This window comes from Bombina bombina, chromosome 2 (assembly GCF_027579735.1).
Source record: "Bombina bombina isolate aBomBom1 chromosome 2, aBomBom1.pri, whole genome shotgun sequence".
Classification (NCBI taxonomy): domain Eukaryota; kingdom Metazoa; phylum Chordata; class Amphibia; order Anura; family Bombinatoridae; genus Bombina; species Bombina bombina.
In genome coordinates this window covers 71,103,522-71,121,938 of record NC_069500.1, presented here as the reverse complement: position 1 = coordinate 71,121,938, position 18,417 = coordinate 71,103,522, and the positions used below count along the sequence as shown (strand labels likewise).

Here is an 18,417-nt window from a genome sequence, read left to right as displayed (position 1 = left end):
CCTATCTCTATAACAATGAGCTCTCCATCTCCTGTTTGTGGTGATCGCCTTGCGGGCTAGATGTTTGGGGTCTCCTATATTCTCTTTGCAAGGAGTTTTTTTGTAGGAGGTTTATGGAGTCGTTAGTGACTCCTATTATAGTGTGTCAAGGTTTAAGATGGTTACCTAGCACAACCTTCAATGTAAATATTTTGCAACTTTTATTAATATGTTTTTCTATCCTCATGGCGGTACTATACGCCACAGATTTTCATTCTGAATTTAGTAGGGGTGTTTATGTAATACTGCCCTATTATTCTTCTAACAGTCTCTGTTTTTATTTCATTATACAGTGTTTTCTGTACTTATTGCTCTGTCATCTTACTCATTTTTGGATGATTATTCGTTTGTAGGAGACTGTGTGTGTTTTTGCTCAGGAACAGTTTGACTTTTATATAGTTAAACTGTTCAAGATGCCATCTTGTGGCATCTTGATGGAAAGCATTTTCTTGCTCTGCATTTTTTTTTATGTTCTTCTTTATTTTGTCCAAAGTTAGGTTTACCCTAGGACTTTAATAGGTTTCTTCCTATTGTTATTTATTATTATGTCTATGATCATAATAATACTTCCTCTTTCTCAAAATCAGGAGTTTTTTTCCTGATAAGGAGAAGAGTTTTCCTGAGGATGGAGGAGGATGGAGGAATCCTATATTTTAATATATCTCTAGATAGTATCATATACAGATGTATATATATCTCTGATAGTATCATATACAGATGTAACTCTTACTTCTTAGTAAGGGGTTCTATGCTCATAGTATTGAGGCAATTGTTATGTATGTCTGTGGCATATTTTCATGTCTCTTCCTCTATTTGCTAGTGTTTTTGAGGATTCCATTATATTTATTTTTATATTTTATAGAAATCTTATATTTTACTCATATTGAGTTGATTGTTTATCATTCATATGACAGAAGTCTTCCTCCTTCTCTTCCAGGATGGAGCAATCCAGGACTTCATAGAGGTCCAGTCAGCCTTGCAATAAGGGGAAGCAAGCCAAGGAACCTTCCACTGATTATAAATCAGCATGAAGGAACCGCTCCCGATCCAGGTCATGGATCAAGTGGGAGGAAGGCTTTCTTTTTTCGTGACTTGGATCGGTTTAAGGTCACCCAATTCCTTGGGCCATGAACTAGTATCCCAGGGTTTCAGAATAGGATTTAAGTCTTGCCCCCCATGGGGCAGATTTATCCTGTCAATGTTATATGCAAGCCAGGTAAAGAGAGAGACTTCTTAATCTGCGTAAAGGACCTCCCATAAGGAGGGAATTCTTCATCCCATCCTAGACCTAATGTGTTCCCCAAGGTTCCATCCTTCAAGATGGAAACTATTAGTTCCATTTTTCTATTTGTTCAAGAGGGTCAGTTCCTGACGTTCATAGATCTGAAGGATATGTATCTTCATGTTTCTTTTTCCAGGGATCATCTCCAGTTTCTGAGGTTTCCCTTCCTGGACAAGTTCTTCCAGTTTGTTGCCATTCCTTTTGGTCTGGCTGTGACTCCCAGAATCTTCACTAAGGTTCTGGGAATATTTTGGCAGTGGTCAGATCTCAAGGAAAAGCGGTGGCGCCTTACTGGTCGTCATCTTGGTTCAAACATCTTTTCAACTAGCGAGATCTTTTACTGAGATGTTGTTGTCTATTCTACGTTCCTATGGGTGTAAAGGGAATCTGGAAAAGTGTTTTTTGACGGATGTCAGAAAATTCAACTTTGTGGCCCAATGCATTTGATGGTAGATTCCATGGATGTCTTTCCTTTGGCTCAGTTCCATCTGAGACCTCTGCAGTTATGCATGTTCAGTAAATGGAAAGGAGTTCTCTCAGATCTCTTGCAGAGGATATATCTGGATTTCTTAACTAGAGATACTCTCTTGTGGTGGATTTCACAGGACCATCTGTCTCGGGGCACAGGCTTCCTGAGACCTTACTTTGTTGTGGTGACCATGGGCGCCAGCCTGTTCGGCTGGGAAGCAATATGGAACTACTTAAAGACTCAGGGTCTGTGGACTCGGAGGAGTCTTCTCTTCCTATAAACATTTTGGAGTTGAGAGCAATCTTCAATGCCTTGACAGCTTGGTCTCAATCATCTTTAGTCCGGTTTATCAGATTCTAGTCGAACAACAACTCCTTCAGTGGCTTACATAAACCACCAGGTAGGAACTCTGAGTTCCTTGGTCATGAAAGAGGTGACTCGCATTCTGCAGTGGGCGGAAGCTCACGATTGTCTCCTTCTGCCTTCCACATTCCAGGAGTGGACAAATGGGAGGTAAATTTTATGAGCAGACAGACTTTTTATCCCTGGGAGTGAGCTCTCCATCCGGAAGTGTTCTCCTGGTCAACCATCAGGTTGGGGGTTCTGGAGTTGGAGCTGATGGCAACTTGTCAGAACGCCAAGCTTCCAAAGTATGGTTTAAGGTCATGAGATCCTCAGGCTGCCCTGAATGATGCTCTGGCGGTTCCTTGGGATCTCGGTCTAGCATACCCGTTTCCTCTGAGTCATTACTCGTATCAAGCAGGAGAGAGCGTCTGTGATTTTAATAGCTCCTGTCTGGCCTTGCAGGATCTGGTTTGTGGATCTGGTGAAGAGGTCATCTCTTCCACCTTGGAGGTTTTCTCTGAGGAAGGACCTTCTACAGGGACCATTCCTCCATCCAAATCTGGTTTCTCTGAAGCTGACTGCTTGTAGATTGCTCACCTAGTTCTGTCTAGACATGGCTTTTCGGAAGCGGTCTGTGATATACTTCAGGCTCGTAAACCTGTTACTCGCAGGATTTACCATAAGGTATGGCGTAAATACATTTTTTGGTGCAAAGCTAAAGGTTTCTCCTGGAGTCGGATGAGGCTTCCCCGAATGTTATCGTTTCTTCAGGATGCCCTGGAGAAAGGTTTTTCAGTCAGTTCTCTGAAGGGTCAGATTTCTGCTCTATCTATTCTTTTGCACTTATGTCTGGCAGATTTACCAGATATTTAAGCTTTTATTCAGGCCCGGTCAGAATCAGGCCTGTGTTTAAACCTGTTGCTCCTCCTTGGAGTCTTAACCTAGTTCGTAAAGTTTTGCAGCAGGCTCATTTTAATCTGATGCATGTTGCTGATATAAAGTTATCTTGGAAGGTTTTGTTTCTCCTTGCTATTTATTCCGCTCAGAGTTTCTGAGTTTTCAGCTCTGCAGTGTGATTTCCTGTACCTTATTTTTTATGCGGATATGGTGGTCCTTCGTACTAATTTGGGGTTTCTCCCTAAGGTAGTGTCGGATCGAAACATTAATCAGGAAATTGTTCCTTCTTTTTGTCCTATCCTCCGTATCATAAGGAACGTCTTTTGTGCGTGCTCTAAAGTTTTTTCCTACAAGCTACTAAAGATTTTTGGTAATATTATGCCCTGTTTGTTGATTTCTCTGGAAAGCGTAAGGGTCAGAAGGCCACTTCTACTACTCTTTCTCTCTAGTTCAGAAGTTTGATCGTTTTGCTTTTAAGACTGCTGGACTACAACCTCCTGAGAGAATTACGGCTCATTACGCTAGGGCTGTCTCCTCTTCTTGGGCTTTCAAAAATGAAGCTTCTGTGGAACAAATTTGCAAGGCGGCAACATGGTCCTCTTTGCATACTTTTTCCAAATTCTACAAATTTTTATACTTTTGCCTCGGCTGAGGCTTCTTTTGGGAGAAAGGTTCTTCAAGTGGTGGTGCCTTCTGTTTAGGTCCTCCTGCCTTTGTTCTCCCTCCCTGTTCATTCCGTGTTCTCTAGCTTGGGTATTGGTTCCCACTAGTAATTGGAATGACGTTGTGGACTCTCCATGTCATAGGAAAGAAAACAAAATGTATGCTTACCTGATAAATTTCTTTCTTTCCGGACATGCAGAGTCCAAGACCCCGCCCTCTTTTTTTTATTATTATTCAGCAGTTTTTTGAGTAATTCTAAAATACTAATTATTTTTAGTTACTGTATAAAAATATTGTATCAGATATCTCTTACCAATGGATGATTTAATCATATCATGTTTATGACACATTATTCAATATCAAAACCCATTTGTGAGTATTCTGTTGATCACCATAACATTGTCTTTATAGAAAATGTCTAGCGCTCTAACTGGAATCTGTATGGTTTCCTGACAGTTGTTTAAGGGACATTAATGACATCTTGCATTGTGTAAAAATTGCCTTGTTTCTCGTCCTGTGGTAAATGTACCCCTAAGGGTACTTAGTGTATTCGCAAAGTGGTACTTAGTAAATTTCCTTATTTTTAGACACAGGGTGTGCTTGCCAGTATCTAACATTGAAATGTCCCATATTTTGATCTCAGAATCTGAACTTATTATAACTAATATCTCATTGTTAGATGGAAACTTTGCACATTTCAATGTTGGACCTTGTTGCATTAAAATAAAGTTCAGTTTTAGTTAAAAAGTTAAACTGGACTGACATTCGCATATGTCCTGGCTCACCTGTCCTTAGGTTGGGAAACCCTTAGAATCTAATCGATTGAACACTGGAGTTAAGAAAAGCAGATATAAGGTTTGCAAGAGAAAAGTGCCAGGTAAAGTGTATACCAGTGTGAAAAGGTGCCACACAGATGGGCCACAGTGAAAAGGTGCCACACAGACTTGCCATATATAGGGCCACAGTGAAAAGGTGCCACACAAACGTGCCATATATAGGGGCCACCGTGAAAAGGTGCCACACAAACGTGCCATATATAGGGGCCACAGTGAAAAGGTGCCACACAGACTTCCCATATATAGGGCCACAGTGAAAAGGTGCCACACAGACGTGTCATTTATATAGGGCCACAGTGAAAAGGTGCCACACAGACGTGCCATATATAGGGCCACAGTGAAAAGTTGCCACACAGACGTGCCATATATAGGGCCACAGGGAAAAGGTGCCACACAGACGTGCCATATATAGGGCCACAGTGAAAAGTTGCCACACAGACGTGCCATATATAGGGGCCACAGTGAAAAGGTGCCACACAGATGTGCCATATATAGGGACACAGTGAAAAGGTGCCACACAGACTTCCCATATATAGGGCCACAGTGAAAAGGTGCCACACAGACGTGCCATATATAGGGCCCAGTGAAATATGTCAAGGAAAAAATAGTGAAACGTGGCAGGTAAAGTGCTTTATACTCAAGAACGCTACAATGAAATAAGCCTGATAAGGTGCGTATACAATGAAGTTAGATGCAGGAATGTGCTATATTGCTTCCCTCATTAATATTAAAGAACTATATGTGTGTTGTATGTGTTTTTACTGTAAGCTGATTTTATTATTTGTTGCTCTAATATTTCTAAAGTTTTGCTGCATTTTTATTCAGTAAAACGTTTTTTTAAAACAAAAAAACTATATCTTATACCAGTTTGTCACATGATTGCCTAATTGTTTTTAACCAAATAATATGTATTTGTTGCAGTTAGGGGGTTCTTAGGGCAAACATTTATGCCAAAAAGCAAAATCTGTAACCTAGGTTTTCAAAATGTTGCAATTTGCTTTTTGGCTTCTCTAGGGAGTGCCGGGCAAGCAGATTGTTTTTACTAAAGCAAGAGGTGTAAATGTATTTTTAAACAAAATATAGAAACTGTGCAGAGTTTTTAAGGTCAGGTAAGTCACATTCTAAGCTATTGGATCTGCTTCAGTGACAGTATTGTGTGTTATTGTTGTTCCTGATTGGTAAAACTGTAGTTCATTTGTTTTCTATACTCATCATTTAAACAGAGCACAGAAAGCTTTTGTTATACTTCTGTACCTTGCACTACAGTAACTCTGCATATATCAGTAGATTTATTTCCCTAGCTCCAGTTAGACAGGACAGTAGGTAAAGATCAGTGGGCTCAGCTATCAGGTATTCTAGAACATATATATATAAATTTAATTTGTGTGTGTGTGTGTGTATATAACAATTTAATATGATTTACATGTGTTTTGCAATACTTTTATTCTAGTCCTAACGCTTTACTTCATGTCTCAAGTGGCGCTAACTTTTTTAGCGTGTTATCATAACTCACAACTTGTAATATGAGCGCTGTTTATCCTGGACGCACTATCCATATGAAATTATAGGGCATTCTATCGAGATGTTGGCCACTCTAAACATTTTCTGTTAATTATTGTTTACCATTCACTTGTAATACCAGATTGCGCACTAATCTTAGCTGTGTCCCACGATTTTGATAGAACCCCTATCCTATTAGTAGAGCTCCACTTGTAATCTAGGTCATAGTTGTATGTAAACAACAGAGCAATAATAAAATTCTCTAACAAATTAGAGCTTTTTTTTGCATTTTTATGTGCCTTTAAAGGTACAGTCTATACCTTAGTCACCTTAAAGTTTTACCTGAGATTAAGCTTCAAATAGCCTTCTGTACCCTTTCGATATCATGCAGTAGGTACAGTAAAAAAGTTATTTCTTTCTAATGACACTGTGAGTCCACGGATCATCATTAATTACTGTTGGGAATATCACTCCTGGCCAGCAGGAGGAGGCAAAGAGCACCACAGCAAAGCTGTAAAGTATCACTTCCGTTCCCACAACCCCCAGTCATTCGCTTTGCCTCTAGTGCAAGGAATAGGTGAAGTAATTAGGTTTCCTGATTATGATTCTTCTATCAAGATTTTTTTATTTTGAAGTCTGGGTATAACTGTACTCTACGTTAGTCTCTTCAGCAGGACTGTGGTGGCTTTAAAGCAGTTAGGAACTTGTAAAGTGTGCTTTGCTGCGTTTCCTAACATGTTGCTGCCCTGGTATAGAAAGCCTGAGTAAGCTTACTCTGTCTTTCTTTTTACACAGGTCTCTGTGAGGAGCGGCATCCTCTCAAACTTTGTGAGTCGTCTGACTGCTGGACGGCTAGAATGCAGGTAAGTGCCTTTTGTTCTTCTAGGGCTAGAGGGCTGGCACTGAAGGGGTTAAGGACCCTCTGCTTTTAGTGAGACAAATCATTATGGATGCTTAGAGCAGTATGCAGACACATGAGACATGGAGACTTGGGGGTTAATCCCCTTCATAGCTGAGGAAGGGGTTAACCTAATTGGGGCTCTGATCTAAATTTTAGTTCTTTATTGTTTAGACAACCTCCCTTTATAATGTCCTAATGGTCTAAAATGACTAGGTGGAGTAGCAAGTACTGTGCCATTTCTTTGCGGCTGCATAGCTGTGCTGGGGTCTTTAACAGGGACCGTGCACTCATTATGTTTTTTTCTCGTTGAGGATAGGAGAGGCACAACTTCTGAGTTTTTGGGGTCTTATTAGAGCGGAAAGGCACTATGTTCTGTTTATTGACTAATTTAGACTGTAGTGGGTCTTATTAGAGCGGAAAGGCACTATGTTCTGTTTATTGACTAATTTACACTGTAGTCAGTGTTTAAGATGGTGCAGCAGGATAAGGCGCAATGTTTGCACACTTCATCTCCATGCCATTTTCGTGTTCCCGCCTCCTTCTTTTCAAGTAGAAGAAGCGCCATCTTGCATTGTGAATGCAGTTGTGATAGCCCAGCCTCGTTCTCCGAGTACAGACCGGCGTTACTATCCTGTACGGCTTTGGGGTCTTAGAAGGATAGTTCTGTGAAACAGAGTGTAGTAAATATCGTAGTTCCCTTAATCAGTCTCTACCTCTGTAATTTTACAATGTATAAAGATAGTTTTCTCATATTACTCTGTGGGGCTTGTTAGACTTATGTTTATGGAGTCTTGCTAGATTTTTATTAGAACTTGGGGAATAATTATGTTTTTACTCCAATCTGTGTAATAAACATTCCAATGTCGAAATACTTATACCTGCAGTGGGATTGGGCAGAATTTATGCTGGTTTCATAAGTTACACATTCATATACCTTGGTTTAGGTTAAATTTCCTTCACTAAAGGAAATATTTCCATAAATCCAATGATTAATTTTCATTTTGTTAAAGAATGGAACAGAGATCTGTTCCTAAATGTATATACTGTAAATCTTTCTTAAATGCTGTTTTCTCCTCAAACGTCCCAAGCCTTTTTATGGCATCTCATGCAGTGCCCTGTGGTTCCTCTCAATCTCCTGGAGGAGTTGTTTGCTGGCAGAATTGTCTGCCCAGGTGTCTTCTGGTATCTGTGGCATGATCTGCTTTTCCTATCTTAAAGGGAATTCGCAAGAGGAAAAATTAGTGAATCAGATAGTAGGTTTTATGCTCCGCTTGCTACACATATTGCCCTCCTTATAGTCTGATAAGGTGGATAGTAGGTAGCATCCGAGGTTTAAATCTCCGATTCGGACAGTTTAATTCCTTCATCTGATGCTGAGGTAGTTTCCTTCAGATTCAGGCCTGAACACCTTTGAATTTTGGAGGGGTTGGCCAACATGTAGACTTCGACCTCCTGTCGTCGTTAATCCTCAAGTATCTAGTTCATTTTATATATATATGGGGATTCATCTGGAAAAGATTTTCCTGTTCCTGTAGACTTTTCTCAGGTATGGGAGAAGTTGAGGAAGCTTTTTCTCCCATTTCCTGTCTGTCATAAGCTCTCCTCCTTTACATGGGAGCACGACGCAGCCATTGTAGTCTAGTGGTTACTTTGTGGCTTTACAACTCAAGGTTGTTGGTTCATTTCCAGCTGCTGACGCTGGATGTTCCTATTTTTTGCTTAACGGTTACTGATCAAAGAACCAGCAGACACAGGTTCTAATCCAATGCAGAACTTCTGCTCAGCAATCTCACACATAATCTTATGTGTTTTTTAATTAAAGTTGTCAATCTGGACTTCTCTCCATGTAAAGGTTAGATGTTCCTTTAAGGTTGCAGTCTTTATGAGCCAGGGCGGCATCATTTTGGTGCGACGCCTTGTAGGACTCCGATCTGGAGGACTCCGTGGGAAGTCCCAGAACAGATTGGCGGTAAGACCAATCTTTTATTCTGTGGCTCTTTCCCTTTGTTTTTCAAACAGGAGCAGTTTGAGTCCTCTTGGATACCCAGTCTGGCTCACTGGCTGGATCAGAGGGAAGTTGTTAAAGAAACCCGCAGCTCTTTCAGCAGGTAGGGTTTACCCCAGAGCCAGGATCAGATCCTGTAGGGGGCCTTTATATCTGTTTTTTCTCATACCTGGATACGAGAGGTCCTAGATTTCTAGGGGCTGTGGTCATAGTTTTCCAGGGTTACATATAGTAGTTCTACTCCCTCCTACCAGGAGCAGGTTCACTTCTCTATAATAGCTGTACCTGATGAGAGAGGTGTTCTATATATGTATAGACCTGGAAGGTATGTATGTTTAAGTTCTTGAGTTTTGCCTTTTCTGTCAAACACTTTCAGTTTGTGGCTCTCAGAGAGGGCTATACTGCCAGTTATCAGGTTTGAGTGAATTGCTGTGATAACTTTCCTGGACGTCATAAGGTTCAGGCTCTATCTTTTCAACAAGCAAACTCTCATACTGAGGTCTTGTTGTTTTTATTCATTCCACGGATGAAAGTGAATCTGAAGATGAGTTCCCTTTTTCCAGCTACAGGGGTAGTTTCTTAGGGTCCATATTAGTTTCCCTATCTTTGAAAATAATTTTTTGACAGAGATCAGAAAATAGTGGATTTTTCCTTTTGCCTTTTCTTTTTGGCATTCTACTATTTGGCCATTCTGTGGCTCAATATATGGAGGTAATTGGTCTGATGGTTGATTCATTGAACATCATTCTTTGGCTCGATTCCATCTGAGTGTCTGCTATTATGCATGTTCAGATAGTGGACCTGGGGATTCTGTGGCTCTGTCTTGCAGGATAGATTCAGAATTAGTGGTAGATCACTCGCTTAGCTTGCGGGAGGTAGCTGCATTGTTAACCGTATTCTCCAGTTCTCAGGTGCTTCTGTCTTGGGGCTCATGCTTCCGGAGATTTTCCTGAGTAATAGTGACCATGGTCGCTAGCTTATTGGACGGTGATTATGGAATTGAGAGGAGTCTGCTCTTCCCATAATCATTTTGGAGTTATAAGTGATCTACATTGCTCTGATGGCTTTGCCTCAGTTGCCTTAACCATTTTTCTTTTCAAAAGACACGATGAGTCCACGGATTTCATCCTTACTTGTGGGATATCACCTCCTGGTCAGCAGGAGGAGGCAAAGAGCACCACAGCAGAGCTGTATATATAGCTCCTCCCTTCCCTCCCACTCCATTCATTCTCTGTGCCTGTGTTAGTGATAGGAAGAGGTAAAGTGAGGTGTTAGTTTAGATTCTTCAATCAAGAGTTTATTATTTTGAAAATGGTACCAGTGAGTGCTATTTTTATAGGGTGTAGCCGTATTCCTTGTCAGCCTCTAGAGTAGAGCTACAGGTGGCTTTAAAGCAATGGGAACTGGTGGGACAAAGTTTTCACTGTGCCTCCCATACTGAATGCTGCCCTTCTTTCTGATAATGGTCTTAGCATATGTTATCTAAGACCCTATGTGTTTTCACAGGATGACAGAAGAGAGAAGACTTCTTGACCCTGTGAGATGTCATGCTGTCTCTCAGCGTAAAGTTATGTGCAGCCTTTTATTTCTGGGAGATAGATTAACTCAGAATTGGCTGATAATTTTCTACCTGTTATGTGGGGATATAAAAACTTTATTGTATATTTGTTTCTCTCCCTACTCTGTCACTTACGTCTTTTATTGTTCAAGACATGACATGCAATTATATGGGCTGTTGCTAAAAGCATGTAGCCCTTTGTTGGTATGGGCAGATGCTGGGGATGTAAAACTGTAGTGTGCTGTAATAGTTTTTGCAGTGCTTGGAGAACCTGGACGACTGTGATTCAATTGTGGTTCCTCCAGAGAAATTGAGTAAGTTGGACAGATATCTAGAAGGTCCCTTCTTATTCTGGCATTTTTCCAGTTCCTAAGAGAACTTCAGAGATTATTGCTAAAGAATGGGAGATACCAGGTATTCCTTTATCTCCTCCTGTTTTCAAGATGTACCCTATTGCAGAGGCTATAAGGGACTCTTGGCAGACGGTTCCTAAAGTGGAGGGAGCTATTTCCACCTTGGCTAAACAAACTACTATTCCTATCAAGGATAGTTGTGCTTTTAAAGGCCCTATGGATAAGAAATTATATGGGGTTGCTATTGCAACCGGCGGCCTGCATTGTTACGGTTACAAGTGCGGCGGCTTATTGATTTGATGCTCTGGAAGAATCTCTTAAAACTGAGACTTCTTTGGAAGAGAGAGAGGATAGAATTAAAGCTCTTAAGTTAGCTAATTCATTTATTACAGATGCTTCTTTGCAGATTACCAAATTGGTGGCTAAAAGTTTGGGGGTTTTCATCTTAGCTTGCAGAGCCTTATGGTTGAAGTGTCATCTAAGTCTAATCTTTTAGCTATTCCTTACAAGGGGAAGACCTTGTTCGGGCCTGGCTTGAAGGAAATTATTTCTGACATCACGGGAGGTAAGGGTCATTCCCTCCCTCAGGATAGGAAATCCAAACAGAAAGGTTGACAGAGTAATTTTCGTTCATTTCGAAACTTTAAGGGAATCCCGCCTTCCTCTTCCTCTAAACAGGAAGGTAACTATTCGCAAACTAAGTCTACCTGGAGACCAAACCAGTCTTGGAACAAGGGTAAACAATCCAAGAAGCCTGCTGCTGCTCCCAAGTCCGCATGAAGGGTTGGCCCCCGATCCGGGACCGGATCTAGTAGGGGGCAGACTGTCTTTCTTCATCCAGGCTTGGATGAGGGATGTTCAGGATCCCTGGGCAATAGATATAGTTTCTCAGGGATACAAACCGGAATTCAGAAATTCTTCCCCCAGAGGAAGGTTTCTTCTTTCTCGATTATCTGTAGACCAGATACAAAGAGAGGCGTTCTTACGCTGTGTAAGAGACCTCTTCTCCATGGGAGTAATTTGTCCTGTTCCAATTCAGGAACAGGGACAGGGGTTTTATTCAAATCTGTTTGTAGTTCCCAAAAAAGAGGGAGCCTTCAGACCTATCTTAGATCTCAAGAGTCTAAACAAGTTTCTCAGAGTTCCATCTTTCAAGATGGAAACTATTCGTACCATTCTTTCATTAATCCAGGAAGGTCAATTTATGTCAACAGTGGGTCTAAAGGATGCATATCTGCATGTTCCTATACACAGAGATCATCACAAGTTCCTGAGGTTTGCCTTTCTGGACAAACATTATCAGTTTGTGGCTCTCCCTTTCGGTCTGGCGACGGCGCCCAGAATTTTCACAAAAGTTCTGGGGTCTTTATTGGCGGTTCTAAGGCCACGGGGCATAGCAGTGGCGCCTTATATGGACGATATACTGATCCAGGCATCATTGTTTCATCTGGCAAGGTCCCATACCGACGTTGTGCTTTCCTTCCTAAGGACCCACGGGTGGAAGGTAAACATGGAAAAGAGTTCATTGGTTCCTCAGACAAGAGTACCTTTTCTGGGCACTTTAATCGACTCTATGTCAATGAAGATTTTTCTGACAGAGGTCAGAAAGTTAAAGATTCTGAATACATGTTGACTCATTCAGTCCAATCCTCGTCCATCAGTGGCTCAGTGCATGGAGGTAATCGGATTGATGGTGGCGGCAATGGACATAGTTCCGTTTGCTCGTTTTCATCTCAGGCCTCTGCAATTAAGCATGCTCAGGCAATGGAATGGATATTATACAGATTTGTCTCCTCAAATAAATCTAGATCAGGAGATAAGGGACTCTCTTCTATGGTGGTTGTCTCTCGATCATCTATTCCAGGGGACATGCTTCCGCAGACCCTCATGGGTGATAGTGACAACGGATGCCAGCCTGTTAGGATGGGGAGCAGTCTGGAACTCCCTAAGGGCTCAGGGTGTATGGACTCAGGCAGAGTCTCTTCTTCCCATCAATATTCTGGAGTTGAGAGCAATATTCAATGCACTTCAGACTCAGTTGGCTTCGGCCCAATTCATCAGATTTCAGTCGGACAACATAATGACTGTAGCTTACATCAATCATCAGGGAGGAACAAGGAGTCCCTTGGCGATGACAGAGGTAGCCAAGATAATACAGTGCGCAGAGTCTCACTCTTGCCATCTGTCAGCGATCCACATCCCAGGGGTGGAAAACTGGGAAGCAGATTTTCTGAGCAGACAGAAAATGGGAACTTCCTCCGGAGGTATTTTCCAACCTGATTCTCAGATGGGGCAGGCCGGAGTTGGATCTCATGGCATCTCGTCAGAATGCCAAACTTCCGAGATACGGGTCCAGGTCCAGGGATCCCCAGGCCGAGCTGATAGATGCCTTGGCAGTGCCTTGGTCTTTCAGCCTAGCTTATGTATTCCCTCCTTTTGCCCTCCTTCCTCGGGTGATTGCTCGAGTCAAACAGGAGAAGGCATCGGTAATCCTCATCGCCCCTGCGTGGCCTCGCAGGAATTGGTATGCCGATCTGGTGGACATGTCATCTCTGCCACTGTGGAAGCTCCCGTTAAGAAAAGACCTTCTCATTCAGGGTCCCTTCCATTATCCGAATCTAGTTTCTCTGCAGCTGACTGCTTGGAGATTGAACTCTTAATTTTATCTAAGCGAGGGTTTTCTGATTCGGTCATAGATACCTTGATTCAGGGACGTAAGCCTGTTACTAGGAAAAATTACCATAAGATATGGCGTAAATATCTTTATTGGTGTGAATCCAAGGGCTACTCATGGAGTAGGGTTAGGATTCCTAGGATTTTGTCTGTTCTCCAAGAAGGATTGGAGAAAGGGTTATCAGCAAGTTCCTTAAAGGGACAGATTTCTGCTTTATTTATTTTCTTACATAAGCGTCTGGCAGATGTTCCAGATGTGCAATCTTTTTGTCAGGCTCTGACTAGAATCAGGCCTGTATTTAGACCAATTGCTCCTCCTTGGAGTTTGAATTTAGTTCTTAGAGTTCTTCAAGGTGTTCCATTTGAACCTATGCATTCCATAGATATTAAGTTACAGCATTACAATGTGATTCTCCTTATCTTATTTTCCATTCGGATAAGGTGGTGTTTTGAGAACTAAGTTTGGTTTTCTTCCTAAAGTTGTTTAAAATAAAAATATTAATCAGGAAATTGTTGTTCCTTCCTTGTGTCCTAATCCTTCTTCTAAGAAGGAGCGTCCGTTACATAATTTGGACGTGGCCCGTGCTTTGAAGTTCTACTTACAGGCAACTAAGGATTTTCATCAATCATCTTCATTGTTTGTCATTTTTTCAGGGAAACATAGGGGTCAGAAAGCTACGGCTACCTCTCTTCTGTATCATCTGTTTTGCCTATGAGACTGCTGGACAGCAGATTCCTGAACGAATTACGGCTCATTCCACTAGGGCTGTGGCTTCCTCATGGGCATTTAAAAATTATGCTTCTGTTGAACAGATTTGCAAAGCTGCAACTTGGTCGTCTCTTCATACTTTTTCTAAATTTTACAAATTTGATACCTTTGCCTCAGCTGAGGCTGTTTTTGGGAGGAAAGTTCTTCAAGCAGTGGTGCCTTCCGTTTAGGTTCCATGTCTTGTCCCTCCCTTTTCATCCGTGTACTATAGCTTTGGTATTGTATCCCACAAGTAAGGATGAAATCTGTGGACTCATCGTGTCTTTTAAAAAGAAAAAAACATTTATGCTTACCTAATAAATTTATTTATTTTTAGACACGATGAGTCCATGGCCCGCCCTGTTCTCTGTTTTTTTTTGTTAAAACCTCTGCACCTTGGTTTTTCCTTTCTCTTCCTAACTTCGGTCGAATGACTGGAGTGGGAGGGAAGGGAGGAGCTATATATACAGCTCTGCTGTGGTGCTCTTTGCCTCCTCCTGCTGACCAGGAGGTGATATCCCACAAGTAAGGATGAAATCCGTGGACTCATCGTGTCTGAAAAGAAATCAATTTATCAGGTAAGCATAAATTTTCTTTTTTTCGGTTCTGGTTGTACAATTTCGTCTCAGCGGTTACATTAACCACCTGGGAAGAACCTGGAGTTCCTTTGCCATGATTGGCGTGGATTGTTCGGTGGATGGACGCTCACATCATTGTTTATCCGCTATTCACATTTCAGAAGTGAATCCTGGGAGCGGTCTTTTTGAGCAGTCGGATATTTCTTCCGGAGGTGTTTTCTAGGTTAACCCTCAATGAGGGGTGCTGGAGTTAGAGATGGCAGTACGCCAAGCTTCCAGGTTATGTTAAAGGTCTAGAGATCAGCAAGCTGCTCTGTAAATTCGCTGACATTGCTTTAGGATTCAGTCTGGCATCACTGTTTTTTGGTTTGCTCCTCTTCCACAGATCATTGTTCATATCAAACAGGAGAGGCATAGGTAATTCAGATTACCCCTGCGTGCTTCGCAGGACCTGGTAGGCAGGCCTAGAGGAGTTATCTTTTCACCTTGGAGACTGCCTCTGAGTAAGGACCTTCTGATCAGGGTCCCTTCTTTCATCCAGATTTAGTTTCTCTGAAGCTGTCTGCTTGAAGATTGAACGCTTGTTTTCCTCTAAGCGTGGGTTTTCAGATTTGGTCGTGGAGACTTTGATACAGTCTGGTAAGACTGTGACTAGAGAGATTTTCCATATAGTATTGATGTGAATCCAAGGGCTACTCTCGGAGTAGAGTTAGGATTCCTAGAATTTTGTTTTTTCTCCAGGAGGGTCTGGAGAAAGGTTTGTCTATTTTGTTAAGCGTCTGGCAGATGTGCCAGACGTGCAATCCTTTTGTCAGGTCGTCATCAGAATCAGGCCTATGTTTGAATCTGTTACTCCTCCTGGAGTTTTCACCTTGTTTTTTAGAGTTTTTCAGCAGGCTCCGTTTGAGCCTATGCGTTCCTTAGGTATTAAGATGTTATCTTGGAAGGTTTCATTTTTGTTGCCGTTTCTTCTGCTCGGAGAGTCTCTGAACTATCGGTGTTACAGTATGATTCCCCTTACCTTATCTTTCAGTCAGATAAGGTGGTTCTGCTTATTAAGTTAGGTTTCTTTCCTAAGGTAATTTCGGATAGGAATATTACTCAGGTAATTGTTGTTCCTTCTTTGTGTCCTAATCCTTCTTTTCATAAGGAGCATTTGTTACACAACCTAGATGTGGTGCGTGCGCTGTGATTCTTCTTGCTGGCGACTAAGAATTTTCGCCAGTCTCCTGTTTTGTTTGTTTTGTTTGTCTGTTTCTCTGAGAAACGTAAGGACCAGAAAGCTACGACTACTTCTCTTCTTTCTGGCTGAGGAGTATGATTCCTTAGCCTATGAAACTGCTGGACAGCAGTCTCCTGAGAGAATCACGGACACGAGGGCTGTTTCTTCTTCTTGGGCCTTCAAAAATGAAGCTTCTGTGGAACAGTTTTACAAGTCTGCAATTTGGTCCTCTCTACATACTTTTTTCAAAAAAAAATATTTTAATACTTTTGCCTTGGCTGAGGCCTTTTTTGGGGGAAAGGTTTTTTTTCAAGCAGTGGTGTCTTCTGTTTAGGTTCCCTGTCTTGTCCATCCCTTATCTGTGTCCTCTAGCTTGGGTATTGATTCCCAACAGTAATTGATGATCCATGGACTCACCCTGTCATTAGAAAGAAAACGAAATTTATGCTTACCTGATAAATTATTTATTTCTTGACACGGTGAGTCCATGGCCTGCCCTGTATTTTCAGACAGGTTTTTGTTGTATAAACCTTTAGGCACCTCTGCACCTTGTGTTGCTTCCTTTCTCTCCTTTTTCCTTCGGTCGAATGACTGGGGGTTGTGGGAAGGGAAGTGTCCCTTAAAGGGACACTGAACCCAAATTTTTTTCTTTTGTGATTCAGATAGAGCATGCGATTTTAAGCAACTTTATAATGTACTGCCATTATCAATTTTTCTTTATTCACTTGCTATCTTTATTTGAAAAAGAAGGCATCTAAGCTTCTTTTTTGTTTCAGCACTTTTTTATTGGTGGATGAATTTATCCACCAATCAGCAAGAATAACCCAGGTTATTCACCAAAAATGGGACGGCATCTAACCTTACATTCTTGCATTTCAAATAAAGATACCAAGAGAAGGAAGAACATTTTATAATAGGAGTAAATTAGAAAGTTGCTTAAAATTTCATGCTCTATCTGAATCACGAAATAAAAAATTTGGATTCAGTGTCCCTTTAACAGCTTTGCTGTGGTGCTCTTTGCCTCCTCCTGTTGGTCAGGAGTGATATTCCCAACAGTTATTAATGATGATCCGTAGACTCACAGTGTCAAGAAAGAAAGAAATTTATCAGATCAGCATAAATTTTGTTTTTAAAATGAATATTGTTTCTGGCCACTCTGAAATGGCTGCCAAGCTCCGCCCACTGATGAAATCACGATCTGGGCTAAGGTAAGACTTTAAGATGACTAAGGTGTAGTCTGTCCCTTTAAAATGCCTATTTTCACAAACTCTAAAACAAACTATAATTTGTTCAAATATATTTATAGTTTTATATGTTTTAGTGTTAGCATTTGCCTAACATGAGTCACATAACAGTCTATAATGATATTTGTCCCAACAGGCAACTGAAACAGGGCAAGCAATACCAGCAGCAACTGCTTTCACAAGTTACGTTTCAGCACCAACAGCGGGAAGCTGAGCGAGAGGAGGAGAGGCGGGAGTATGAAGCAGGGCTGCTTGCGGAAACAGCCTACAAGGCAAAGCTCCAAGAAATTCTCTCCAGGCCATACTTTGCTGATGAGCATGTCCACCCCTTGAGAAGGACACGCATTTCTAGCCCAAAAGACTGGCTTTCTCAGCATACAAAATAGTTTTTTTTACCTATATTAATCTCTACTGTGCTACAGAAATCTGCACACTGATGACTCTCTACTGATAAGATGTAATTGCTTCTCGACCGTGTCTGCATATAAAAAAAGAGTTGCATACCAATATTTTCTTATAATTAAATGCCTTAATATTTGGTGGGTTTTAAACAGGCATTTAAAAAGAATAGTATTTTACTTGTTTTGGTAAATATAAAAAGAATGCAATTTCAAGGACTGAAAAATAACTATGTAATAAAATAATCAAAGGAAAGGAGGCTTTTGAGAAAACGGTTTGAAATTATTGCATTACTTTTCATGTTCAGCAATATTAAAAGCATTTTTCAAATGAAGGTTGTATGGATTAAAAACTGAAAATCTGTTTTTATATTATTATTATTTTTTACTATATACACAGCTATTTCTTTTGAATAATCATTTCCAATAATTAGATTGTAATACTAATACATTAACCTCATCGGTTTAGATCATTGTCAACCAAACATCAGTTCTCAAACAAAAAAGGATCTTAAAAAAAAAAAAAGATTTAGATTCAAGAAAAAATAAATATAATAAGAAAACGTAACAAACGTCTCTAAGACTCTAAAAGATTTGTTTAATCCTGTTTGTTAAAGGGACAGGGACAGTAAAGTCAAAATTAAACATTAATAATATAGTTATAGTTTGCAATTTTAAGCAACTTTACAAATTACATCTATTATCA

The 18,417-nt window shown here is 40.9% G+C and overlaps 1 protein-coding gene across 1 annotated transcript in view; it reads left to right on the top strand.

The window, feature by feature from the left end:
* Positions 1–18,046, top strand: part of CFAP53 (cilia and flagella associated protein 53) — an 86,403-nt gene extending 68,357 nt beyond the window's left edge. The window contains exon 9 of the mRNA XM_053700403.1: positions 17,450–18,046. Coding sequence (XP_053556378.1) covers positions 17,450–17,699 — 250 coding nt within the window. The 3' untranslated portion in view covers positions 17,700–18,046. The remainder of the gene's footprint in view (positions 1–17,449) is intronic.
* Positions 18,047–18,417: the final 371 nt, after the last annotated feature.